At 49.4% G+C, this 27653-nt stretch overlaps 1 protein-coding gene across 7 annotated transcripts; it reads right to left on the bottom strand.

Annotated features, from left to right (window-relative positions):
- Window positions 1-141: 141 nt before the first annotated feature.
- LOC100696308 (CSC1-like protein 2) lies at window positions 142-23978 on the bottom strand. Of its 7 annotated transcripts, none has more exons than XM_005461274.4 (24): window positions 23640-23978; window positions 15764-15985; window positions 15387-15466; window positions 14557-14595; window positions 12833-12923; window positions 12175-12212; window positions 11892-12034; window positions 10854-10905; window positions 10625-10733; window positions 10455-10525; window positions 10038-10118; window positions 8903-9026; window positions 8390-8523; window positions 8032-8169; window positions 7786-7939; window positions 7510-7616; window positions 7093-7179; window positions 6944-7009; window positions 6706-6868; window positions 6503-6608; window positions 6111-6278; window positions 5232-5347; window positions 5072-5155; window positions 142-3955 (listed from the first exon to the last, which is right to left on the bottom strand). In XM_005461274.4, exons 2-24 carry the CDS (start codon window positions 15956-15958, stop codon window positions 3758-3760), a joined length of 2544 nt encoding a protein of 847 aa, XP_005461331.3. In that variant the 5' UTR covers window positions 15959-15985; window positions 23640-23978; the 3' UTR covers window positions 142-3757. The 7 variants fall into 7 exon arrangements, with proteins under 7 accessions (XP_005461331.3, XP_025763908.1, XP_019215023.1 ...); XM_025908123.1 differs by lacking the exon at window positions 23640-23978 and adding an exon at window positions 19916-20128; XM_019359478.2 differs by lacking the exon at window positions 23640-23978 and adding an exon at window positions 17322-18783.
- Window positions 23979-27653: the final 3675 nt, after the last annotated feature.

Raw genomic sequence — 27653 nt, 5'->3', positions numbered from 1 at the left:
TGTTACCATGGTAACTGACTGAGTTTCCTAAACGTGTTTAACAGGCACGCACGCTCCATACCTGCCATGTGCTCGCCTCTCCTGCCTCAAGTGTTTCAGGGCGGATCCATGTTCAGGTGTGACAAACAGAGAGCACGAGAGCACGGATGAAATCAGTTTTATTGATCAGGAACATAAGTAAGACGAAGGTGTCACTGTACACAAACAAAAGTCCAAATAAATAAGAGTCACAGCAATAAATTAAAGCAGGACGTGGACGACAGACTGCAGTTCGATGGCTATTTACACTCGTTTTTACACAGTTTGTCGCTCGCTTCATGCCTCACTTCACATTTTTCTTCTTCACATTTCAGGAATTTTATTTTTTAAAAAGAAACAAACAAACAGCACGAAGCAGCGGCTCGCTTTCAGAAACCTTTGAGTCCCGTTTTTCCACACAAACAGTCCCGAAGCCACCGAGCTCGCGTTTAGTTCTGCCGGGTCTGTGCGGCTCAGGTCAAACGGCCTCTCCTTTCTGAAAATGATTCTACGGCGGCGCCCTTACACAGACAGGAACAGGAAGCAGGTCACTTCCTGCGAGCTGCTGAGCTGAACCTTGAGGATCAGGCTCGCCTCCACCTTCAGGTTCATCTGCGTACAATCATGGGCGGAGCGGCGGGGAACATCAAACACCCGGACAGGAACGCTGCAGAGCTCCAGCATGCAGCCGCCCACTGACGCCAGCGAGCCGGCGGCTGCAGCTTTCATAGTCCAGCTCCGTGTCCATGCACGCATGCACGCACACACGCCCGCCCGCGCGCACACACACACACACACACACACACACACACACACACCTAGCAAACAAACTCTGATGTAAACATTGTTTTAGAAAAAAAAGGAACAAAACAAAACACACCTGAGACTAGCTCCTCCCCATTCTGTCGCTAAGCACTTATGTCACTCTGCAGAAGCCACACCCCTTCACCTGTCTTTGTGATGATGTCACCACCCCCCAAGTCAGTTGCAACATGATGTTTTCTACATCCGTCCACCAGGAGGCAGATCGGCGCCACGACCACGTCGAGCGCGAGCTACGAGCCTGCTCACCTCCCGGTCTGACCGCAGGTCACACAGGGGGCATCCTGAGCTCATCCTCAGTGAAAGAGCTGCTTCCACACAAAAACACTGAAATAAAACCTCTCCTCCGTCCTTCGCGTTAACACAAGCGTGCTGATTGGATGTTTAAGGGTTTAGGACAAGAAGTGCTCCCCCAACGGCGCCCGTTTCCAAATGATAACTCGAGCAGCAAGCATGCTGTAAAGTGGCTTGTGGTGCCATGACCACACAGTATGGACCATGTAGCAGCTAATAACCTGGACTCTGTCTGAAGGGCACCAGGGGCCGACAGCTGCAAAAACACTTCCAGTTCTGTAGAACTCTATGGCCAAGTGGCTGAACTCACAAATCGTTAGCTAATGAGTATGCGGTTTCACCGTCAGACCCGTCCCTTCTCATTGGTGAAAATATTCAACTCAAAGCAAGGCTTCAAAAACCAGCGGGTGACATCACAGAAGCACCACCCACCCTTCTACTGCCTGTTCTGCAGCTCTATTCATTCTGGATGAACTCAAGAGCCCCCCCCCCCGTGGAACAGGAAGTCCACAGACTGGGAGATATCGTCACCTTCTAATGTGAGTTAACGTCAGTTAACATGAGCTTCTGTCTGCAGCTAGCAAGTATCATCACACACCTTAAGAATCTGTCCCAAAACAATGAGCTACAGCTGAAGACACACTCAGGTGGTGTAAATTGACTGGTTAAACCCGACCACTGGTTTCACCGCTGCGTTCCTGTGGCGTGGCCCTGCTAGCATCACATGCAAAGCAGGGGAAAGTGCTAGCTTAACTAAACCATCACCTCTTCATTGTTGTGCGGTTTCAGACCATTTAGTCTTCATTTAACAGAATGCGAATGCCGGGCTAGCAGGCTAGTGCTGTTTTAGCCTGTGTGCTAACAATTAACAGTGTGTCATTCCTGTGTGTCTGAGTTGTGTGCTTGAAGCTAACAATGACTCAGCAGTTCTGTCCTGGTTGTAAACCAGCTGTTGGTGTGAACGAGAAGCTAGGAGTAAGTTCAACTCTACACAGCTTTATCCCTGCTAATGAGCTAATCAGGTGAGTTTTATTAACTGGAGCCAGAGCTAGCCTAACACTGCACTATTGGGACGACAAACTAAGCTATTAGCGTTAAAGACACGTGCTAACAGGACAAAGAGTCAGTATCTTTTTTTCATGGACTGAAACATCCTGATTATTAGTCGCTTGCTCTAGCTAGCCGAGGGTTAGCTTCAGTCAGATAAACCCAGCTAATTAGCTAAAAACAGTCATTATAATATGATCATTAGCATGAAATAAATGGTGATTATTTGTTTTGACGGACCAGTGGCACATCTAGGAAGCTGTGGCTCATTATTGGATGGAAGGAGCTCCTCGTACCGCGGCAGAGATGAAACCATCGCTTCGCACCAGTCGGACTCTATATAAAATTTATTGATGCGTGTAGAGACCGAGACGGCATGATTATATATTTCTAAACTTTTGTACGAAAGTGAAAGAAAAAAATGTCGAACTGATTCTACAGTAGATGGATGGCATTTTCATCAACACCTGGTGAACCCTTTGTGATGTAGCCGGTTTATAAGGAGCTAACACAGACAGACGGACAGCACACACCTTCAGTACCTCCAACTTCAGGCGTTCAGGTAAAAACATCCCGACGAAAAGCGCTGCTCTTCTTCATCTACCCAAAATCGAACTACCTGCTGCTGAAAGTCATCACAAAATACATCCCACCTTTGAAAAGAATTCAGATTGCTAAACCTACACATACACAAACATCCCTGTTCCCTTTGTCAGGTATTCATGATTTAAGGTAGTTCAGGTGAACTCAAACCAGAAAAGAAAGCATTGTCGCGTGGAGTGTTGTAGTCCGATGGCGAGGAGCGGTCCAACTGAAGCCAGCAGGCGAGAGGAAGTTTAACGTGTTGCTCGCCAGCACAATCCAGCGATGAATGACATCGTCCAAAGGTGTGACGGTTTAATCCAGACTGCACTCCTAACAGCACGCAGGTACAAAACAAACCAAAAACTTAAAAAACAAAAGCCCCACACTCCAAGGTGATTCACTGAACGTACTGGCATTCAGAGACACAGAACGGAGGCGAGGATGGACCAGCAGGGAAGAGGGATGACGATGCGTCTGCGTAAGCGAGGTTTCTAACACTATGAGAACTGGCGTTTGGCGAGTTGTTTAACGCTCTGATTCTGGAGTACGGTGATGACTATGCCGAGAAAAAAGACAGCGTCAGCATCAGCTCAGACCCCTGGAGGGGTCGGGTTCAGGTGACCCGTAGTGGGATCAGAAGTCAAGACACGAGTGCGAACAAAGAATCCAGCCCAGGCACACGTTTTTAAAACCCACCCACCCAACCCAAGAAAAAGAACTTTTGGCTTTGTGGTTATATACAGTGATTTCCTGTGGACACAATCTAACGTCCGTTAAGGATCCACAGGCGTGCAGGACTGGATGTTGGCGACCCGGCGCCGGCATCAAAGGTCAGGGTCAAGTCTTCAGGCTCAGAGGGGGTGGAGCTAACCGTGAATCTACTGTACAAGTGTTTATGGGTGTAGTGATTTTCCAGTCAGCTTTATCTGTAACTGTTGTGTGGGTATGACCCTCTACTAGCTCCACCCCCTCCCTCTAGCACCACCCCCAGCTACTGGTGCACTTCGTTGGCGATCAGACTGTCCTCCCCCGACTGGAAATCCGCCTCATTGATGCTGTTCCCTCCATTCAGCATCTCCTCATCCTGCGATGACCCTCGGTCCTCCTCGCTGCTACCTCCGCCAGGCTCGTCCGAGTTGGGGTCCTGGAGGACCTGGGCGATGTACATCTGCTGCTGCTGCTGCTGCTGCTGGAAGGAACATAAAAACAGGTCAACCACCACCAGAAAGAGACACGACCACAAAGAGAACTGTGACTTGATCGCATTTCAATAAAAACATGTTGTTTGCTATCTTCTTGATGCATGCTCAATCAACCAGGTAGGTAAATCTCCAAAAGTTGATTCTGATTGATTTTTGATTCTCAACAACTACTGATCAATAAAATTGATCAAAGACCACTGATCATTTACCATGAGTACCATTCATGGTACTGTGAGATTTCCATCAGTAATGGGGGACATCTAAAAGCTGACATGTACCGTAAACCTACACATAAGTATTAAAGGTTTGACTCTCATCATCCACTGGAGCAGAAACTGGGTGTCATCAGGACGCTACAACACAGAGCGAACACCATCCCCACTGACACAGCAGCCAGGGAGGCAGAAGAACAGCACATCAAGAAGGCCCTGAGTAAATGTGGTTATCCCAGCTGGACTTTTGTCAAAGCTGGGAAGGCACCTGAAGAAAACTCCAGCCGATCCAAGAGAGAAGGACAACTGCTGCCCAGGCGAAAACCTGTAGTGATCCTGTACGTGTCAGGAGTATCGGAACATTTGAGACGCATTTTTTTCTAAACACCGCGTCTCTGCGGCTTTTAAACCCCAAAACACGCCTAACCCCCTAAACAAGTAGGGGACCATCGGTAACTTAGGTCCAAGGTTTTCTAGAGAACTATAGAGAATGTTTTATTAGCTTCTGGATAAAATCAAGAACTACAAATGTGTTCTCCCTTCAGTGCAATGATTGAGAGACGAGTTAAATAAGGTAAGAACAGATCTTTGAATTTGAGCTTGGTGCTTTTTGAACCTTTCAGTGTTTTATGAGCTGTACGGGAGGATCATCCAAAATTAGACCAGGAAAGGCATTCTGATAAAATCTCACACCATCTCCTAGTTTGTCTCAGTCTTGGTTTGCTTTGGTGATTCTGCCTGCCTTTCTGGGCCCGCAAACAGCTGTGAGTGTGTCTTAGGCGGACTAACCGACGGCCTCGGCGGCCCTGATCTCCGGCAGTACTGAGAGTCATTTGATGAAAACCTGGGGGAGTGGCTTGTTGCGATCTCAATAAAGAGAACATGCATCACCTGAGATTTGGTGGTGGGTGAGGACGAGGGACGAGCTGGACGTCCGTTCTCGACAGCGTCCACGTCGTTCTCCTTTGTGTCGATCTGAAACAGAGATGCTCGGAATGAGACGCTGGCGTTCACACACTGCACACCAACCTTCATCAGACTGCTGTCGTACCTTGTAGTTGTGAGCGCTGAGGTACTTGAAGTGTCCGAAGCAGACGTGAGACAGACAGACCACAATGGTGACGATCAGCACCACCAGCGTGAACATGGAAGTCGGTGTGTCGAAGCCTGGGAGCACACTAGCAGTTAGCTGTGGTCAGCATTCAACAACTTCCTGTCGTGAATACTAAAACATTGTTTTTTTTAGTTCTACTGGATTTAAAACAGGGAGGGGGTGTGGTTAACTTCACTAAAGGAGTCACCTCAGAAAACTGCCTCACGTTACCCCGGATTTATCGCCTGTTTGTATCCGACCAGGTGAGAGTGAGGCTGAACCACGACATTCCTCACCCCACAAATGTCCTCTGAAAACACCGGGCAATCAGATGTGTGGACAAGTATGTTTAACCACATTTACTCGGCGATGCTGTCGAACGCCATCCATGGAGACGACATCTCGTTATTAGGGTGATAATACCCAGTACCCACTGGCAGGACTGTCAGACTGCCCCAAAACGATAAAAACATTGAAAAAATCCCCCCCCCCCCAAAGCAACATGTCAGAAACTGCCTTTCAGTTTCAGCACTGGTTATCAATGACAAAGGACCAGAACCGTTCAAACTTCTCATTGATCTACTAATAATGAAAACTACAATTAACTAGATAAAAGAGAAATTCATGGGTTCAGACTCGTAGTGTCCCAGACACTCAGGGATGCTACTGAGCTCTGCAGCTTCTTTCAGAAACATCCTGCAGTCATGAAGGGCGTCTCTGCAGAACAGCTACCTGCACCACTCGCATTATTTTACTGGACTCATCAAACGGTCTAAGCGGCCGTCCTAGGCGGAGCGGCTAGGAAGGTCTGACACAGCTGTGGTGGGTGGGGCTTACCTGTGCGTACAGTGGAGAAGAACAGCAGCCAGAAAAGGCAGAGGATGGGTGCTGCCACCACTTGGGTGACGGCTCCAGAGTGGATCTTCTTGTCCAGTTTGGAGGGCAGGTAAGCGTAGTACATGTTGTATCGGTCCACCAGGTGTTTCAGCAGCATGTACATCAGACCTGCGGGCGAACAGGTGAGCTGAATACCCCTGATGTCATGCTGGACCTGCTTTTATTCTGACTTGAGACTTTACGGGAACAGGAATTAGACTATTCTCAGCCACCGTCACACTTTACACTGACTTGTATGACTTTACCTGGATGCTAGTACTACTACTACTTCAACACCTGCACTGGTACTGTAAACATGTACTGACTAACAGGTACTGCAGTGCTGGACTGACCGAAGGGCACGATGATGGGGCAGGTGATGCTGTAGGCCATCACCACTGTGAAGACGTTCATCATCCAGGCGTACGCTGCTCCGAACTGAAACTCGTAGGCCTGATGCTATAGGGACGACAGACAGGGTTACAGTCAGAGCAGCGCCCCCTGTGGGCTGAAAAGCTGAAACCACCGTACACTTCTCAGTGAGTGCGTCCCTCACCCTCTTGACGTTGCGGCGGTCGGCAGCAGAGCGAGCCAGGCAAAGCCGGATCATGTACATGAGCAGGCCGGGGATCCTCAGCAGGTCCATGGCATTTCCGATGAATGCGGAGGCGATAACGTAGTTGACGAAGAAGGCGCCGTTATCTGGCAGAAAGACACACCTGCGGAAACACAGTGGTTTTCAGTGAGCGGTAACAACCGTCAAACTGTAGAGCGTAAAACAAAACATAACTCACTCAAATCGGACTTTAGCATCAGCCAGGAACTTCCTGTCAAAGAGCCAGCGGAAGAAAACATCCAGACTGAAAACCACAGACAGAAACGCTTTAGTAGAGGTCAAAGGTCAGTCAGGTTTCACACTCTTTACAGCCACAAGATCTGTTACCTGCTGAGACCGAGAGATGGCAGCAACAGAACCATGAAGATCAGGAAGGTGTAACACTTATGCATGGTTGTCCTGTTTTCTCCAGACCTGCACACACCGACAGGTGAAACAGAAACGGTGAGATGGACGGAACCAGGAGCAAACCGTGGGTAAAAGGGGAGCAAACCGTGGGTAAAAGGGGGACAAAAAAAAAAGGGGGAAACTGGGATGAAGCGTGCCCAATAACGCAGGGGATAAAAAACAAAACATGGCAAACACTGAGGTCAGATACAAGCGTCACTTGACTTTAATCACCACTGGGACTCTACAGGAAATGACTTTAAATGGGACCTTCGACGTATTTATTTCTAGTTTCACAGTGTGTGCTACTCTCAAAAATAACAAAGGGATGAAGAGGAGCAGTGGAAGCGGCTGTACCTGGTCCAGTGAGCCTCGAAGAAAGCAGAGTAGTAGACGATGGTTGGCAGCAGAGCAGAGAAAGCCCAGAGCAGCAGGGTGGGGAAGAACTGAGTGACGATGGGGTTCTGTTCAAGAAAACAACAAAGCCATTCATCCGACCAAACATCCACCCAACCAACCCAAACCGTTCACCAACAAAGCATTGATCCAAGCACCCAACAGACAGAGAGCACAGAGTCAGAGCTGAAGGAATCGGCTTGAAGCCGGACTATACACCTGCTTCACGCTTCTTACATTCAGATACTCGACGGGCTTGGTGACGTTGAACTTGTCCATGGTGGTAATGATGATTGCGGGCGTGGTGAGGAAGAAGAGCAGGATGAAGAGGATGCAGTTGATGACAAAGCAACGGATCCACCAGGAGATCCCGCCCAGTGAAAGGTGTTCCCTACAGGAAGGAAGCAGGACACAGGGTCAGCTGATCTCAAAGGGCGCATTTATTTGTAGAAGGTTTTAGGTGGGCGGAGCGTGCGGACATACCAGCGGACATTCTGTGGGTCAGGCGCATACGAAACACTCCAGTTATGAACGTGAAGAACCTCGCTGAACTGAGAGGAACGTGGCTCCTGACGACATCGACACCCCTGAACCTGACAGGCGTTAAAGTCCTTCAAAATACTGAGATAAGAAGGGTTGTGAGCAGAGGTTAGGGTCAAAGACATGACAAGGATTCGAATGTGAGGGGTGTGGCTAATGTGAGGTGGAGGCAGACGGGAAATTTCGTAAGAGAAAACTATAAAAACCATAAAATATTTAACGATCACCAAAAGTTTTTGAGGAGAAAAATAGGGCAAAGAAGTCTGAGACAGATAAAGACAAAGTGAAGGGCATGGCTTACATGGCGGTCATGGCCTCATTCTGGAAGGTGACGAAGGCCATGCCCAGAGGCTTGGTGTGGACCTTCTCCTTCTCCTTCCTGTACTCCTCCTTGAGTTTGGCCTCCCTCTTGGTGTAGTAGCTGACCGCCTCCTCCTGCAGGCCACAGAAAATTGTCAACAAACCGCCACCTAACATGCTAACATTAGCACGTTAGCATTTGAATTATGTGGGTAAAGCTTGGCGATGTCGTGACGACTTGCAGGGCAGGTGAAGTAACCCTGAAGTCCAGCTTGCTGCTCCTGGACTCGTCATTCTGAGTACCAGCTCGCCATTTTCTGTATTGGCGGCATTTTAACAACGAAAACACCACAACATAACACAGAGACATGCGATGAAGGACAAAATCATTGCGCAGTCGATGAACTGAAGGGAACGTGCAGAAACGTCGCTGTATAAAGCCCAGCCCTAAAGTTAGCAGCTGCTGATGTGACCGCGCACGATGCTGCCATGGGGGCGATGTCTTTGTTTTTACCTCCTCACAGCCAGCGATGGCGCAGCAGCAGAGGTGTCCACAGGGCTTGGGGTTGATCATGGTGGGAATGTGTTCTTTAGCCATCAGGTCGGTAAAAAACTTCTTGCTGCGCTCCGTCTTCTTCCTGGAAAACACAAACGGAGTCATCAGGTGACGATGTGGAGCACTTTCCTGCTCGTGTCAGATGTTTACTCCTCGGCCTCCTTTAGCAATAACGATATTTAGAATGAATGTAGGCTGTTTGCAGCTCTGGAGGCCAGGATCACTGAACGGGAGACTCGGCTTCACACCCTCATAAAAACCCATAGTTAGCCAGGCCCCTGTAGCCAGGGCAGCTGAAGGTAGCTTAGGCCATGCTACCTGACCAGCGGACTAGAATTTAACATAAGGAGCAATGTAAATAAAAACAAACCTGGGTTAAAGTTGTCAGCAATGATTCAACTGAAGTCTGGAATTTGGTTTTGATTGGCTGTGAAGATGCAGCACAGATCAAACTGATCTGATCAAAAATGAACTACAGATCGCAGTCTTCATGTAAACACCTGTGATTGGTTGTGCAAAAGGTCAAAGGTCTGCTTGAATCAGTTAAGAGCAGCAAAAAATTTCCTTGGAAAACTTCAAAGAAAAAAGCTCCTATTTATAGTATTTTATTTTTCTAATCTCTGTCTCTCTTCCACAGCATGTCTTCATCCTGTCTTCCTTCTGTCACCCCAACCGGTCGCAGCAGATGGCCCCGCCCCTCCCTGAGCCTGGTTCTGCCGGAGGTTTCTTCCTGTTGAAAGGGAGTTTTTCCTTCCCACTGTCACCAAAGTGCTTGCTCATTGTATTATTGTAGGGTCTACCTTACAATATAAAGCACTTTGGTGCTCTATAAATAAAACTGAATTAAAATGATTTGACTCTTGGAGGTTTACTGGGTCCAATAAGCGTAGCTGAACATGACAGCAGCAATCTGTACTCAGATTACTGCAAGGTGGAAAAGACAGAATGCTTGTGAAGAGCTTGGGTCAAAACCAGCTGATCGATGCATTTCTACTTATAAACGTGATGCATTCAGTGTCTCACATTTTCATGCAGATGAATGATTACTGTGTGGGTGTGTGAGATTTTACTCCCAGCATGCACTGGGCCTCACCTCTCAGCGTTCAGAGCCATCAGTTTGGCCACGTTATAGCAGATCCGAGCCTCGAGCACCGTGCAGTTCTCATACGCCTGCCTGCAGGACACAGAGGAGGCACACCACCATCAGAACAGGCGTTCGATTCCTGCACCCTCCCACAGCAGCACTGCAGGACTCCCAGCTCATAATCATCCTTCTTTATCTGACACTGGGCCTCGTGCAGTGTCCGAAACAAGCTGCTTTAGACCCGCCCCCTTTACCTTTCATCTGACTGGCCATATGCCCCAGATGACCATATTAGGGACATCCCCTCTGAATGAAACTGTGATAAGCTGAGAGTTCAGAGCAGACTCACGGGGGTTACTCATCATCAGAAACTTGGAACAGGAGAACAGCTCCGTGCAGTCACTGACAGGAGAGTGTGGAACTTACTCAAAGTGCTGTTTTATCTGACTCTCCTCGGCGTACTTGGAGATGCCGTTGATGAAAAGAGTGCGTTTCACCTGCAAGACACAAAACTGGGATTACCGCACGGCTCAGCGCACAAATGCCGCGTCCTCAGAGTTCACGGACCGGAAATGAGAACGGTTTGGTCTTCCTACCAGGTCGTCCTCCTTGTAGTGCATCTTAGACGTGTGCCTCCTCATGCTGTAGACGGTCAGCAGCAGATACATGAAGGCAAACGTGGTGTGCAGCCAGAGCAGGTTCGTCCTGCAACGCAGCAAAGCCCCAGATTACACCTCTCAACAGGAAGGTTCACAAGGTTTTATTCTGAAACATCTGCAGGAAACGGAGCCTTAACAAAGCAAAGAAGAAGATATGAAATCTCACCCAGACTTCAGGTTGGCTATCGTCGTGCGTCCGAAGCTGTAGGCGTTGTTTTCTGGAAGAAAGAAAAGGTCACGTGATCGGGTTACTTTATCGGTTGTGTAGGTGGAATGGTTTTGCAGTCGTGAGTCATTGATGCTCACATGCACGCGAGCCCGAGTGTGCACGAGTGCTTTTCCTAACATCAGCCATCGTATCACCACACCGTTTGAGGAAATCAGCTGGACTCCTGATCCGGAGCAGAGCGAGTCGTCTGCGTTCTTTAACATCGTTTCAGTCTTAAAAAATATCAGCATATTTCATGGAGTGGTGAACGACCGCTGAGGCCAAACCGGATCCGACCCGTTTAACAACAGATTACAGAACATTTAGGTCAGCGCTCTGAATGGAAAGTTACTGTGGTGAGCTCCAGATGTGTGCTGGTGGACTTCCAGTAGTCACGGTGTTTATAGTGGGAAAGCTTGGAGTTGAGCTTTATTTGTTTAAATGTCGTTGTGTTACAAAGACTGAAATATAACACAGCGTCTGAGTCACTGAGCGACGCGTTTATTGATTTCATGGTTTTATATGCCCGACTCAGTATGACTTCTTTAAAGCTCACAGCTTCGTCCACGGGTGTTTCTGAATCCTCGCAGGCGGTTTCGCTGAGCTCGGCCGAGCGGACGCCCTCCATGTGCGTCTGAGAGCTTTTATTGTTGACACCCTCCCCCTGGGTCAACACAGGAAGTCATCATAGCCGCTGTCACCTCCTTACCTACCGCCTGTCGCTATGACAATAACACAGCACGTTTCTAACATGGCACTCGTACTACAGACCAGATGGGACAGAGTCCACGTCTACCATCAGACACAGTCTACAGGGTGCAGGGCGCCTACGCCTCTGACCCCACCCACTTTACCTTCTTTGGAGGGCGGTCCAGGTGTTCCTCGGCTGAGGAAAGCATCTTTACTGATAATTCGGACTAAAACATTCAGACAGAAGGCGAGAAGGCGGTGAGTGACACATCAAGACCTGAGACCCTCAAACCGAGCGGCTCTTACCCAGAAGGTCTCCAGAGAAGTTCACGGGCAGGACGATGCCGACCGAGAGGACGCCGACCACGACCAGAAGGCCGATGATGTGACGCTGGAAGGACAGGTAGTGAACGGCGTCTTCGCCACACTTCTCACGAATCTCCTCGTCTCTGCAGCAGAAACAGGAAGAGTCATGGTCTGTTCTTACACTGGGAAATCATCTGTGATGAGTTCACAGTCTGCAGTAACGATGGGACAGTGGAGCTTTCGGTCTGACCGTGAAAGCGAGAAGCCGTTTCCTCGTACTCACTTTATTCTGAAGATGGCCGTCAGCCACGAGCAGAAACCCTGAAACACAAACAGGAAGAAGACGACAGCTTTACAGCAAGCGAAAGGTCAGTGAAAGCCCCGACTGTGCCTGGGATTCCTCATTCTCACAAGCCGCAGGTGTGGTGCTGAGGCCAGTGGGCAGGGCCTCAGCTAACCGTTAGCGGTCGCAGCTCAAAGTACCCAGAGCTGCCGAGCTGAACAATGGCCGATGGATTAGGAGCACAGATCACAGACATACTCTGAGTGTCCTGCTTTAACCCTGTCGTGCATGAATTAAATCCTGACTGAGGTTGTCATAAGTCATGCATGAGAGGGTTAAATAACAATTACACTGACACGTGTCATACATCTGTAGTAACATTAAACGACCAGCAGGTGGCAGGTATGGAGAGACACATCAGTGTCCAACGTAGTGGTTTATGTGCAAGTCTACCTTCAACACTGACACGAATACAAGAAGAGCCTGTGAATAGCTGTCCACTGTAGTGACCGCTATGATGACCTCAGGGGTGAGGATGATGATGATGATGTGTGTGTTTTGTGAGTTCTGCCCAGTTTGGATGAACTTTGAACCTCTGTCAGCTAACACCTAACTGTGGAGGAGGAGGAAGAGGAGGGAGTGATGAAGGTGTTCTTACGTTGTCTCTCTGGTCGAAGTCAACAGAGCTGGAAACCGAGGTGAGGCGTTCATAGCGGTCGGGCGTCTCCGAGTGCATCGCCGAGGCAACGCTGTGGACACAAACAGGAAGGTTAGCATGGGGCCCTCTGACCTTTGACTTCTGCGTGTGACAGCTGGTAAGACTCCAGAGTTCCTTGGAAAATGAGTTTCGAGACACTAAACACAGACGACGGTTCACCAAGCACAAACCTGGACCGGTACGCCTGCGCTCGACCGCGGCGACCCCGTGCGCTCGACCGCGGCGACCCGTGCGCTCGACCGCGGCGACCCCGTGCGCTCGACCGCGGCGACCCTTTACTAGGTTCAAATTGATGGATTTGGGAGAAATGGTTTAGAGCCAAACAGTCGGCACAGCTGGAAACGCAAATAAAGATGTGAGTCACGTTTATCCAACAAAACCTCTGTGGGTGTCGGTACAGCAGGAACTTCAAGCTTTAAACCGCGTAGGAACGTTGGGACTTGATCCACCGGACCTGCTGCCTCACATCTTTTACAGTTTCTACTTGTTTCTGCCTCTACTGTCACAGTTGGCAGGTTAAGGACTTACATAAATCCAGCCGACAGAAGGAAACGCACCGAGGACGACGGCGTCATTTATACTCAGGACAGGAAGTAAACCTGAATACAGAACAGGGACAACTAACAAAGTAAAACAGGAAGTAAGCGACAATAGCTAACTCGGGAACGTCAGACACAAAAACCTGACACGGGGAAACACACAGAAGGAAAACAGGAGGAATTTGAGGGAACTAACGGACTCAAACACAACAACAACACGGAAACTAAGAGCCAAATGGAGAACAGCTGACATCACAGTACACAAGAACTTCAGAGAGTCAGGGTCCAGAACCGCAGAACCACCACGTTTACACAAAGGTGGGAATCACCAGGGCAACCAGTGACCCCATTAATGATTGGCTGTTCTGTAGTGCTGATGTCTTTAACGTCGACTATGTTTGCTCTTAAAATGTCTTCAGTTATTATCGTTTTAGCTGCCGACTCTGAGCGTGGGCATGGCTACGGCGTATTGGGCTACTGAGTCATCTAGCTAGCACGTCACAGGGGTCCACATACGCGGGCGGCCGTTACCTTTTCACCGGCTCATAGTTATCTCTGTCGCGCCTTCGGCTGAGTTTAACACAAACATGGAGAGAAACGTGGAGTGGTGTTAGCATCACAGCAGGTAGCATAATTAGCCATTTCAGTGCTGTAAAAACACAGTGTTCATGTGCTACGGAGGGCGATTAGTGCCTCACTGCCACAGTTTACAGGAAAAGGGCTCAATGTGCCCAACCCCCCCCGGTGGGAGAAATCTGATCCATCTGTTTTTAATAATATGGCGCGTGGCAATGAACTATTTTGCCTAAATAGGAAGCCCACTTTGAGCCAAACAAACCCAAACACAACGGAGGATTAAAGTGTTCCAGTTTAACCAAGTGCCAAGCAGTTCAAATTTTATGTGTTTTTATAATTAAACGCTTAAATGAGGCGAGCAGGCCGCTGTGGTTAGAGCTGTGCGGTCTGTTGGCACTAATAACCTTCCATACAGAAACCCAAACAAGCACAGACTGAAATGCAGAAAAGAGGTGTTAGTGCACCAACCAGAGAGCCCGTTAATCAAACCAGAGGAGGAGGAGGATGTTAGCAGACAAACCAAACACGGAGGAAGCAACAACAACATACTATTCCCGCTCCTCCAGGTCGCTGAAACGCTTCTTCAGTCTTCGGGAGAGGAAACAGAAAATAACAAGGAGGTGATGCCAGTGAGAGGGAACCCCGATCAGGTCACACAGCAGGAGCGCATCACGCCCACCACTGCTCAAAGACGGACGCAGCCGCCATGATGTCACTGCGAAGCCTCGGGCTGAAGCTTTCTGCTAACGCCACCTTAATCTTACTGCTAAAACACGCTGTTAACCAACGAGCATTGTGTCTTATGCAGTCAGTTAACCAATCAGGGAAGAGTCCCGCTGAGTCGGAGGCTCAGTTTCTTCTATATAATCAGACCATTTTTCCACAACCAGCGTCGCCACCTGCTGGTTATTAGTGAGAACGCAGATTTAAGGAGGCTTCACCTGTCAAATCTCGGCGGCTACGTCCATCTTTAATACTGTCGGTGTTTGTTGGGTGTAGACATGTTACTTGAACCGTGTTTTTACTTGTTCATATTCAAAATGTGGCTTTAAAGCAGCCAAACTGTGTGTGAGCGCCCCCTGTCTGCAGAGCTTCATTGATGCTCAGGTTAATATGACAGCTCACTGATTTCAATGCAGGAAAACCTAAAAACAGACAGATTCTAAACTGTCTTTGGTTCACACATAGGAACGATCCATCTCTTAGCTTGCAGTTCTTCCTGTCTCACCTCAGCTAGCCTGCACATGTTTATTTATCACACAAGTAAAGACTCAGCTTCCTGGACGTCTCCGGCGCCCCCCTGTGGCGGATGAAGCCTGTGAAGCTGTGGTCCAGCTCTGTGATGAAGAACGCTTACAGACTGATTAACCTTTGTTTACCTGTCAGCGTCGGTGACCAGCGCCAGGCGGCCATAATCCCACGCAACCTTCCGTAAAATGGAAAAGACGAAGAGGAGCACCTGAGGAGGAAGAGGAAGGAAAAATTTCACATCAGACATGTAATGGAAAAATCCAGAATGCTGCTCTAAGCGTGCTCTAGCGGTCAAAGGTCACTGACACCAACATGTCAGGAAGCCCTCCAGCTGATCTATGTTGTTCACACACACACGGCTCAGATGTGTGTGTGTGTGCTTCGGATGACAGTGCTGTGTCACGTGTGAGCGTGTGTGGGAGGGGGAATGTTCACGCCTAATGCCAGTGATGCGAGGACAAAAAGGGAGGCGTGTTTATCCTCCGTGTCTGTGGCAGAAACTCACCAGGAAGCACATGAAGTCGAGGGCGAGCACGGTGGGCACGCCGCCGAAGGGCAGCCCCTGTAGCACGGTGCTGCGGATGCGGGCTGAGTAACAGTAGTCTTTGGACTCGCCATCGACGTCGGCCGAGCAGTTCTCTTGACCGCTGCACGCGTGGCCACCGGTAATTGCCATGGTAACGATCAGGGCTCTGAGCATGCTCACTGCCGCATCCTTGCAGAAAACCTGAGAGAAAAAAGAGAAGAGATGTGAAACAGTCGCTCCCATGAGGGAGGAGCAGCCACACGACTGCCTGAGACGAGACGGCTGACCCGCATCTGAGCATGCTCAGTACGGATCGTCAGATCTGACGGCTGTTATGAACACACGGTAAACAAATCTGACCTCTGGTAAACTCGGTGGGATTTCATTCATTCAGCTTTCAGAACACCGCCTCACGCCACCACCAGGGGACCGCCCTCTCCCCTTCCTCTCCACCCTCCACACCACAGACCTCCATCTTCAGAGGTTTTCTGGTGACTCTGCGGTGGTTGGATGAGTCCGAGTACCGGGCTGTGGTCGACTCTTTTGTCACGTTATGCAAGACTCAAACTGATCACAAGCTCAGTAATGTTGTGGGGGCGGAGCTGGACTCCATTAGGGTGGTGTCAGAGAGGCGGATGTTGTCCAAGATAAGCACAATGGTGGACAACACCTCCCACCCACTCCATGACATGCTGGCCAGTCACTGACATTACCCATAATGCACCTCTGAACGACACAGGAAGCCATTCCTGCCTGTACGCCTCCACCCGATGCACAGCACACAGTGCAGCGGCTACAGCCTCAGTTTGATATTTCATGTGTGTGATGTACTAGGATATTTATAATGAGCGCCATCTGTTGTATTATTTGTATTATTTACAGTAGTTTGGTTGTTACTGTTGTTACCGTGACCACAGAAGGTTAAAGTATCAGGAGCTCTGTGGAGCTCTCTGCAGGCCGACCTCATGATGGAGTCCTCCTCCGTCCTCAGTGAGGGCAGCACGCTCCACTGCAGGCCTGTCACTTCACCTGCACTGATCCTGGACCAGCTAACGGGATTTTAAGGTTTTATCCGTCGGGCTGCTGCCTCGTTTCCACACGTGCACAAACGTTTCACACGAGTCTCTGCTGATCACATTTATCTCAGTGAGCCAGCGACGGCCCCGAGATCGGAAATCTGCTCTGTTACCGTGTCCTGATGAGATCAGCAGCAGTGGTTCAACGGGGCTGAACACACACGCGCGCACACACACACACACACACACACACACACACAGTTTAAACTCATTAAAGCTTCAAACAGAGGAAGTGATGGTCCACAGCTCGGTGTCCTCCTTCACATCCTGTGGCCATTTTTTAATTACAGCTGTTGGAGCAGATTTCAGACACTGGGAGCAGCGACAGGCGTGAAAAACAACATTTCAGCCAGAAGAAGGTGCAGGTGACAGCAGGTGTGTGTCACACACACACACACACACACACACACACACACACACACACACACACCTACTGTCCAATAATATTTACTCATCATTACCTTCAGCACACTGACGAGAGAAGCTGGCAGAGCTCACTACATTTCCCAGCATGCCCCAGCAGCGTCACAGCTTAGCCTACTGATCCCGTTGCTATGGTTACCTCGACTGCAGCAGTCCTGGCCTAGATTTTACGGCTCACTGAGGCCACTGTCTCTGATGATGTCACAGTTACATCACCGAGCTGGGGAAGGAAGGTGGGCCAGCGTGATTTCACCGCTGACCTGGAAACGGTCTGCTGTGAGGGGCGGGACGAGTCACATCCAATCAGAGGCCCCATTACAAACGGCGAGCTCCAGCAGAGACGTGTCGAGGTCCTCGGACACGACTGAAACTCGTTTCATCCTCAGACCCGGGCCGGGGCTGACCCAAGGGCAGGGTGTCAACAATAAAAGCTCTTCCTGTCAGGTGACCTGGGTCAGAGGAACCTGGTCTGACTGGGCGACCTCAGACACGCTCCGATCAAAGTGAAGGAAAGTAAAAACAGAGCGTTAGTGCCACTGAACCAAAATCTGAACGTGCATGCTTCACGTACACGTGAAAGGATCTGACGAGTCCATCAGAGCAGCTTTTCACCCTCAGCAGCTCCTGATGCTCCTGAACAGGATGAAACAGGAAGTGCTCAGAAAAGAATAACAGGAGGAACTCTGGTCGGCTTTCCAGGAGAAAGACTTAAAATCGAGTCCCTGCCCCAAAAGTTAACCTCTTCATTTTCACCTCGCCATTTTCATGACAATTCATTCAGAAGGTTCTGAAATAAACTGAACCAATCACACGGCATCCTTGGGAAAGCTTTCCAACTTCCTGTCCACCGCGCCTGACGTTTACAACCCCAAAGACAGGCGTAGACGTAAAGATCAACGCGTTAAAGGCAGTAAACCTCTCCACACTGCTGCGCTCTGATAGGCTGAGCCTGAGTAACGCACGCTGCTTCAGTCCGAAGAGCTGAGCATGCAGTGATATGTCTGCACCGTCCACACACCAGGTAAAATAAACGCCAGAGCAGAACAGCTGATCACGCTCACGTGATGACTGCATCCAGCTTTGATTGGCTGCGAATGTGTTTTTAGTGCACACTCTGCTTCCAGGACGGGTTTCCGAGTCATTCCTGAGACCCTCCGCGCCGGCTCGGATCAGATCCAGAACCTGCAGTGACGTCTGCAGCCTGCAGGACGCGCTGGCTCTGCTGCTGTTCTGAGCGCGTGCGGTGACGGTCTGATCTGGAAAATTCCTCCGGTGCAGCGTCCCTCGGAACCCCCCCCCCCCCCTCCTCTCTGTTGCCATGGTGATGCAGCAGCAGCATGACTCATCTGAAGCCTCCATCAGAGCTGCAGTGCAGAAGACATCCACCCAAAAACACCGCCTCTGCCTCCACCCGCCAGGGTGAAACAGCTCCTGTATCAGACCTGATTACAGCCATTCCTGTGGGTCTGTCCCCCACCATCCTCCTCCTGCTCTGTGTGTGTGTGTGTGTGTGTGTGTGTGTGTGTGCGCGTGCGTGCGGGGGGGAGGGGGGTCACCCAGGTCTTCCATTAGTGGTCGACTGTGGATACACACACACACACACAAATGTTGGTTTTCTATCCTCACAGGTACGCCGTCACGTTCTGTCTCCTGTTTACACTTTCAGTCTGATGGCGTCCGCGCGCTCACATTTCACTCTCAGGTTCACCCGGCGTGCTCTGATGCTTCTTTACAGAGCTACAAAAACAAGGAGAGCATGAATATTATGGGATGCATCATAGCTTCAATGACACAGAATCCCTTTGTGAGGGTCCGCTGGTATGAGCTCAGGCTGACGATGATGAAGGATGTGCAGTAGGTTTGGAGGTGCGCAGACACACACACACACACACACACACACACTCTCTGAGAGAGCGGTCCTCTTCATGTTATTCTGTCCACCCTCGTTTCCCCTCATAGAGCCACAGGAGCAGACATGTACCTGCAGACGTCTCCGTGATGGAGAACAGAAAGAAAGCATCTCCACCTTCAGGTGATCTGATCGACTCTGGGACAGGTACACATCACGTGTTCCCATACGAGCCCGTTCTCACTCCCGAGGCGTAACATCCCGACGTTTTGTCACGTCCCGCGGCGTTCCTGAGGAACGCGAAAGGTGACCTTCCACGTTGTTACGGTACGCGGAGGGTTCCAGCCCTGTATTGCAGCCCTAAACCTAACCTTATCCCTAACCTTAACCAGCACTTTAATGACGTGAAACAGTGTGTTCCCAAGCGATTTTAAGGGAAAAAGCGAAGATGTGTAGATTGAGTCCAAACGGTTCTCATATGTCCGCAGTTTTCCGATGTCGTCACGTAGGAACGCGTTGGGTGGCCGAAAACGTAATATGTTGACAATTTCTCACCTAGCGTAAAATGTTACGCTTTGGGAGTGAGAATGTGTTCTCATACGTACAGTCTCTCATGTTTATTCTTCATTTCTGTGTGAACCTACCCGCTCCACCTGCCCGCTCCACCTGCCCGTCACTGTGCTCCCACTGAGGGACAATAAAGGATACTTCTATTCTATTCTAAAGAGAATCTGACCTCCGAGGAAGCGCTGCAGTTTTTAACAGCGACCGTATAATTTTCACCTGCAGACAGGTGTGTGACGACGTCAGCGAGCAGATGTTCCCGTGAGGCGCTGCAGAGCCGGAGCTGCATGTTACCGAAGCACGCGACGGTCTGGTTCTCCAAAGGCGCCTCAGACTGGCGGGCAGCTCTGGTTTTACCTGGATCACAGTAACAGGTCCGAGTGGGTCACGCCCTCTGTCTTTAAACAGGAAGTCAGGACTGGACAGGAAATATCAGTCAGCTGATTTCAGACCAGGTCCTTTCTTCAAACTGTCCACAGGCAGGAAATGACACGTTTTCCCTGATGTGATGCTTACGATTCATGAATTATTCCCTCTCATTCCACAGTGTGTTTAGGCATAATCCTGCTTCTCTCCAACTCAACAACAACAACATCCACCCGACCATCCCGCCGGGCCGTAAAACCGACGCTACGTCCTGCGCTCGGACTGGTCTGAAAGTACAAGGCTCACAGACGGCCGTGGGTATCCCACAGACTGTACAAAACTGTGATGTCACCTGTTAGCTTGTAGACTTGTGGCAGCCACCATGACCCCCCCGCCCCATCCAATCAAAATCAGAATGAAATAGAAGCCATATTATTGGTCAGATGATGTCATTAAAATGCTCCAGCAGCACAAACACCATCCGGAGTGAAGCCTGGCAGCTACAGCCACCTGTGTCGCCTGTCAGTCAGAGGCCACACCCCTGACAGAGCAAGCTTTAACATCATTTAAACAGTTTGAGTATCAGGATGTAAACATGTTTATTTTAACATGGAGTCTATGAGGAGTGACTCACTGCTGCCTCTGCTGGACGTCAGAGGAACTGCAGGTCACTGAGAGCTTCCTGCAGCTGAGACTTCAGAGAAACGCCCTGTGACCCCCACCTCACCGGCCTCTGACTCATCTATCAGCGCGAGATCAGAACTCGCTGGCGTCTGCGGCCCTCAGATAACAGCTGAGCACGTGTGCGGTTCAGATTAAGCTCCCATGGTTCAGAGGCTGACAGGAAGTGTGTGTGGCACTCTCAGAGATCCTTCACTGGTGTCGTCTGTCAGGAGGTCATCCACACAGCAAAACACAAACCGCGAGCGGCCCCACTGATCATGTGACAGCGTCCGGAAGCAGATGTTTTTCTGGGCAAATGATAAAAGTGAACACGGTGAACCTGGAGGTATCAGGCTGCCGCAGAGCCCTCGGACCCGTGTGTGACATCACAGCGAGGCCCATTGGACCTGTCAACAACATCAACGGCCACCAGCGGAGCGCCCGACCTGAGAACCAATCAGCTGCAAGCTGAGCGCACAGCCATCCTCGTTATTCGCAGCCCGTGACACCTGTGTGGTCCTCCCCTGTTCTACCTGACCTTTCAAAATAAGAGCAGGTGAAAAAATAAAGCATGCAGCAGGGCAGACAGATGATGTTTCCACGGTAACCTGCTAACAGCCTGTGAAATGCACTGCTGTAAAGTGTGACCTTCATTTTCTGCACACATACGCCAAAACATTAAACACAGTTTCTGAGGAAGCCTGAATGCCTCACAGCTGCAACTGAGCAACAAACACATTCTAACAAATAACCCTGCTCCTCCGCTAGCCTCCGCCTCCTGCTCCTCCTCTAGCCTCCTCCTGCTTTTCCTCTCGCCTCCGCCTCCTGCTCCTCCTCTGGCTGGCTCCTCCAGTTGTATGTTAAGAATCAAATCTCCAAAAGTTGAATCTGTTCATCTGGACGTAGCGTTTTGTGGGAGAAACGTTTCGTCACTCATCTAAGTGACTTCTTCAGTTAAGAATCAAAGTTTGTGGAGTCTGAACGCTGCAGCATCGTCTCCATTAGGGACTCGACTACTCATCGCTGTCACTACTCGGTACCAGACTCACTGGTCGTTTAATCTCATCGGTAACATTTTAATCGATCCCCAATGACAGTAAATTATTCTCCTAGAAGTTACGCAGCCATCTGCCACCAGATGGCGCATCATTGTTGAGAAACGCCATAAATCTGTAATCTAGTCCTGATTAGAACGAGATCGCAGGTACACGCGGTGGAAATGAGCTTTCTTTGAACGAAGGACAGGCTCTGCCTTAGTGATAGGCCGAGGAGTTCAGTCATTATGGAGGTGCTTGGAGTAGAGCCGTGCTCGTCCACATCGGAAGGAGACGGCTAAGGCTGTGTCGCCTCCTGGGTGAGGTGTTCTGACCGGGCTGGAGGAGGCGAGAGGGAGGTCCGGGCTCGCGCTGCTGCTCCCGCCGCCTGCCTTCAGACCAGCAGGAGGAAATAACTGGATGATTTATTGTTTTGTTATTTTAGGGTGCATCATTCATAACTCAACAGTCATCAGAGTCTAACGTGTGATGTTGGTAACACACAGCATCGTTACTGCAGGATGTGATTAAAATGCCTTTTTGAGCTTTTCAAGTTAACAGTTCTCAGATTGAACGTCATATCTGAGTGTTTCTGAGTTTCGGACTCATCGTTGTTCCTCCCCTAACCTCCGTCCCTCAGCAGGAGGACTGTGGAGGAGTCCACGTTCTCTACAGTCAGCTCACCAAGACCCGGCTGGTCCAGTTTGATGAACCCTCAGGTCCGAACCAGAACCAGAACACCTGTCTACACCTCACCGGAGCTTTAATGTGTGACAAGATCAAAGGTCACCCGACACATCGTCATCAGTCTGAGCTCCTCGACTCGCTCAGGTGGCGTCGGGGCGGGCTGCTGCCGTGTGGCTGCCTTCACCATGATCGTGTTTACTTTGGATCAGCAGGGATAAGTGATGCAAACAAGGAGGAGCGGACCACCTCTGCAGCAGGAACCACAAAGACACGTGTTGCTGGAACTTTGGTTTCACCGCCGTTTGTTCCTGAGCTGCTCAAACACGCCGCAGACACGGCAGAGCAGCGTTTGTAGTTTCAGCAGCATGTTTCCTAAAACCTCACCAACTCCCCATCTCCTCGGAAAAAACAGAGAGACAGGAATTTATTCTTCCTGACAGTCTGAAGAACACCTGGAACATCTGCACGGCCAACAGTGAAGGCAGGCTCCGCTAAAGTATTACCACATCAATACTGCAGTAATACTCAGGTCTGAAGGTTCAGTGACTAAACTGGGGATTTTATTATTTTTGTTTGAATGTGAGGAGGAGGAGGAGGTGCTCTCAGCACTTAATCAAACCTCTGCAGGTTGTGTTAAAGCTCCTCTCTGCTTTCATAAAATGGGAGAAAATTCTGGAAGAGATGCCCCCGCAGCTTCCTCATCGAGCAGCCCATCATCCTCGTCCTCCCGGTCAGCACAAAGAGCCGGGCCTGCCCGATCGTCCGGAGGCTGATCGATTACCACATTTATTGATTGGTGGATATCGGACCGTTGGCAGCAGCTGCTCCGGCAGACTGCGGCGCTCTGACCTCGTTTGTCTCCGGTTTGCGGCCCGGATGGAGCAGCGGGCCCGGTGCACCTGCTGTCCGGCCTCAGAGCTGCGGGGCTCTGAGGCCGGACCCGTACAAAGCCCGAAACCAGGCTCGGAGTTCCGCCAGAGCCCCACCGGGACCGACGCGCGGACAGCCCGGCGTCCTCTGCGCACACGTTATATAATCATCTCCTCCTCCTCCTCCACCAGCACCACCCACCCCACCCCCAGACACCGAGCCGGATGGATGCTGTCCGGGCAGCAGCGGCCTGCGTGAGCCGCCCAGCACATCAAACAAAGCCGCCTCATGATCAATAAACCCGATTAGAACAAAGCCGGTACCTGCAGCTCGGCCTCCTCTTCCTCCTGCTCCTCCTCTCCGCTCCTCTCAGGGTAGATTTCTCCGCAGGAAGCAGCACAGCCGTTAAATCCTCACAGATCCGCCGCTCCGGCCCTCCGCCGAGCTTTCATCCCGCAAACAGCTCAAAGCAGCCGAAGGAGCGGCTCCTCTCGCCGGGTCACAGCCACAGTCCCACCGCAGCAGCTCGTCTCTCCGCTGGCCTCACGGTCCGCTGACAGCCGTTGCTCCTCCGCCGGCTGTTGGTGCTAAAATGGAGGAGGTTTGTCCGGGAATAGAAACGGGAGGAGGAGGAGGGGGGGACCGGCGCTTCCACTCGGCGCCGACAGAGGGCGACAACACCCGACCTTCAAAATAAGAGCGCTCGCTGCTTTTATTTTTCAGACTTTTCTCTGGTTTCACTCACAGATAAAGACGAGAAACAAAACCTCAGCACAGCAAATATTATATTTATGAGACAGTGCAAGCAGATGTGTGAAGGAAAGAGAAACACCGACTCACAGCAGACCTCAGACATATTTGTCACCATCAGTAAACATGAAATGTATAAAATCAAACGTTTATCTATTCGAACAATCAATCATTGAGGATTAAACGTGCTTTAAATAACAGTAAATTCTAGGAGATCTTCACATTTGACAGCAGAAGCATCCTGTAGGACGCAGAGATAACAGAGTCCTGTGTCCTTCTCTTTATGCACCCCAATATCTCCAGTGTTAAACTGACACTAGAAAGTGTCTGTATGACTAACACTGAGCAGTGTTGATTTTCTAACACTGGAAATCAGAATCAGAAAGACTATATTTATCCCCAAGGGGCAATTAAGGAAATAACTAAAAATGCTAGGAACATTACAGTGTTTTGTTTTGGGGTTTTTTGCAAATCTTTGAACCTTCACATATTCCTGATATTTACAAGTTTATTTTTCAAGATTTCCCGCTTCCACCTCCTTTCTGATTTGCTGCATTCCCGTCTAAGACCTTAGGGATGTCTTTGATGCAGGGTGACTGTTTAGGTCTGGGTTTCTTTAGTTTATATGGAGCAATGGTGTCCATAACTGAGGAGCAAGTAGTATTGAGTAAGGTGGTAAGGTGGTAAGGTCTTCAGACTGAGATAGTGTGTGTGTAAATTATTAGTGGTCGAAGGATTAATCTAATGTGTGCGGGAGAAAAGCAGATGAGGTTTGGTATGGGACAGGTGGAGCAGCACATCAGGGACAGGGAAATGGTCCTAAAAACAGGCCCAGGTTATGTTCAGATTATAAACTTGAACACCGGATGACAACCGTAGGGCTAATGTACGGCCCAGTCTATGAGATTATAGTCTTCCTTAAATATGCTCCTGTGCCATCTGCTCAAACAGATACCAACTTTGATGTACTAACAAAGAAACGGTCTGTTGGCCAAAGCTCGACAGCGGAGATGCTCACCAGTGTTCAGCCAGGTCACTAACAGGAAATCCAAACTTGGCTGGACATAAAGACATTTATGATGAAAGTTGGTTCTTGTGATCAGTGCCAGCTCGACTGACAGGGGCTTGTGATGTGATTGGGATTCCCACAGCAGAAGGTGAAGATTTCCACATCACTGTGTTTCACTGTTGGCTGGTGAGGGTCAGTTTCCCCAACTTTGAATGACACTGGCAGCCATTTCCTTCAATCAGTGATAAATAGTACGATGTTCTAACTTTATAGAGGGTTTTTTCTTATAAAGCAGCAAACTATTTCTCCAGGATGAAGGATGATCTTCTAAGTTAGTGAGACGCCATTTTCTCTTCAGCTTATGACTTAACTGCTTTATGGTAGCTGTTTGAGAATTATACCAGGGAGTCAGGTACTTCTGATTTAAAGCTGTCATGATACTCTGTGCGTGTACCCTACAATAATACATACAGAGAAAATCTCAACAATCATATGACCCCCTATGAGCAAGCACTTTGGCGACAGTGGGAAGGAAAAACTCCCTTTTAACAGGAAGAAACCTCCAGCAGAACCAGGCTCAGGGAGGGGCGGGGCCATCTGCTGTGATTGGTTGGGGAGAAAATATAACTTTAATCAGAATTACACTGTTACGCCCCAGTCTAGGGGTACAGGAAAGTAACATAAGAGTTAAAAAAAGATTGACCCCACCCTGGTCCCCAAAACCATACACAGGGAAAAAAAACTATTTCTTAGTGAACAGTGGTTTATTGTCTAAACTGAAGCATGACCCGGGGTGAAAGGCCAAAATAACAAACAAAACCAGCTTAATCAGTCAAGGAGGTGCTACCTAAACCCCACGTGATGAAAAGAACAAACAAAAGACAAATGCTACGCCTAACTCCCTAACTGAATAAACAGGAGGAAACAATACAGAAAACAACAGGGCAGCTCACCCCTTCGGCTTCAGTGACTATTTACAAGGTGCTATTTACAAGTGAAGGCTAATTTACACACTATATACAGGCTCAATAAGTCACGAGAATCACAAATATCACAGAGTTTGGAGGCCAGGGTCAGTTGCTGTCAGTTGCTGCCCCGGGACAACTGCTGGTAGTGATGGCCCGCTTGAAGCTGACGCTCCGGAGCGTGTGTCGAAAAAAACAACACACTGGTTCAGAAGCACTGTGTCGAGGCTTGCTTCGTTTGGCAAAAGTCACATGACCAGTGACGTCCGAAGCTTCATTACGCACGTAACTGCTTCGGTACCTGATTCAAATGGAACGAAGTGAATCATTTGCGGGATTTGTGGAGTGTCTTGATGGTGGCAGATAGCGAACCACTGATCATTCTACTGAGAGATTTGGTTCTGTCGTGTGGGAGTATTTTGAGTTGATTCTGGTCGGTGGGTTTTCCAGCTTTGTGTTCTGGCTGTTTGCTTTTGTTTTGTGCGTGTTTATTTCATCTGAAAACGGGAAAAACTTAAAATGTCAAAAATCTGCTTTTCATAATACAGGGTTCGTACGGGTGCTTGAAATCCTTGAAAATGCTTGAATTCTAATGTCGTCTTTTCAAGGTTTGAAAAGTGCTTGAATTTCAGATGTGGTGCTTAAAAGTGCTTGAAAATGTAACTGTATTTCATTCACAATAAATAGCTATCTGATTGAATTGTTTTCTTATCAGATAGAGAAATAAAATGAGACGCAAAAGCAAAATTTCCCCGCCTGGGCTGCCTTGGTCTGTTTCAATACGTGACCCCGCCCCTCCCTCGGACAGTCGGGGATGAGTGCGCTAACATACCTGTAGGTTGCTGTTTTAATGAGTGTTTGATGGAAAACAACAATGGCGGAGTTTGCGTTCTCCAGTCGCATGATAGGTGACTATGGCGTGTCCAGCGGGGTGGCCTGGGGGGGCACAGGCCACCCCCCCAACCAGACTGGCCACCCCAGGTGCCACCCCGAAGCCAAAACAATAAAATCCAATGAAATATCAAATGTACGATCATGTTTTCACAGTGAAGCTCAGATATCCGAGTGTAAGTGAATGCAGCATCGGCTTCTGCGCTATGAGCATCATGTTAGCAAAGGTAGGAGAGCCAAGCACGAAAGACGGCATCACAGAAAACAGTTTTTCGGCGAAAGATTAACAGTTTAACATAGCTGGACTGGCCATCGAGCATGGCGGAGCTTCCACGGCGGCTAGCAGGTGGATGAGGGAAGGGTAGGCAGGAGGAGGAGAGACCTGAGGCAGCCGCCAGTCCGAGTGTCAGGTGAACTGAACTTCAGGTAAGAAGTTATGACCTGCAGTCGATCTGGGTCAGATATAAACCAAGTTTAGGTGGAGTTTATTTTCGTTGTGCTGACTTTTTACAGTCAGTTACAATAACTCTTACTGCGTACTAGCTAGCATGACGGAGTTTCTGTACAGCTGGGTGGGTGCTATGATGTTACTGATGGTGAACTTTATTTTATTCATAAGGTTAGTAGAGTTGCCAACGGCTCCTTAAAAATGGAATGGTCCCTCATTCAGAGAAAATATTACACGTTTCGTATTGAACTGAGAAGAGACACAGTTTGTCCCG

The sequence above is a fragment of the Oreochromis niloticus genome, linkage group LG6 (assembly GCF_001858045.2).
Source record: "Oreochromis niloticus isolate F11D_XX linkage group LG6, O_niloticus_UMD_NMBU, whole genome shotgun sequence".
Taxonomy (NCBI): Eukaryota; Metazoa; Chordata; class Actinopteri; order Cichliformes; family Cichlidae; genus Oreochromis; species Oreochromis niloticus.
The sequence above is the reverse complement of the archived record's forward strand: the minus strand, read 5'-3'. Positions and strand labels throughout refer to the sequence as shown.

Bases quoted from the DNA above. Each gene is read 5' to 3' on its own strand.
- LOC100696308 (XM_019359473.2), bottom strand. From the start codon at position 16,174: ATGAATGAAATCCCACCGAGTTTACCAGAG. The intron at 12,213-12,832 runs GTAAGAACACCT...TTTGTGTTTCAG, and splicing joins ACTTCGACCAGAGAGACAAC to GGTTTCTGCTCGTGGCTGAC. The intron at 10,734-10,853 runs GTGAGATTTCAT...GCTGCGTTGCAG, and splicing joins ATAGCCAACCTGAAGTCTGG to GACGAACCTGCTCTGGCTGC.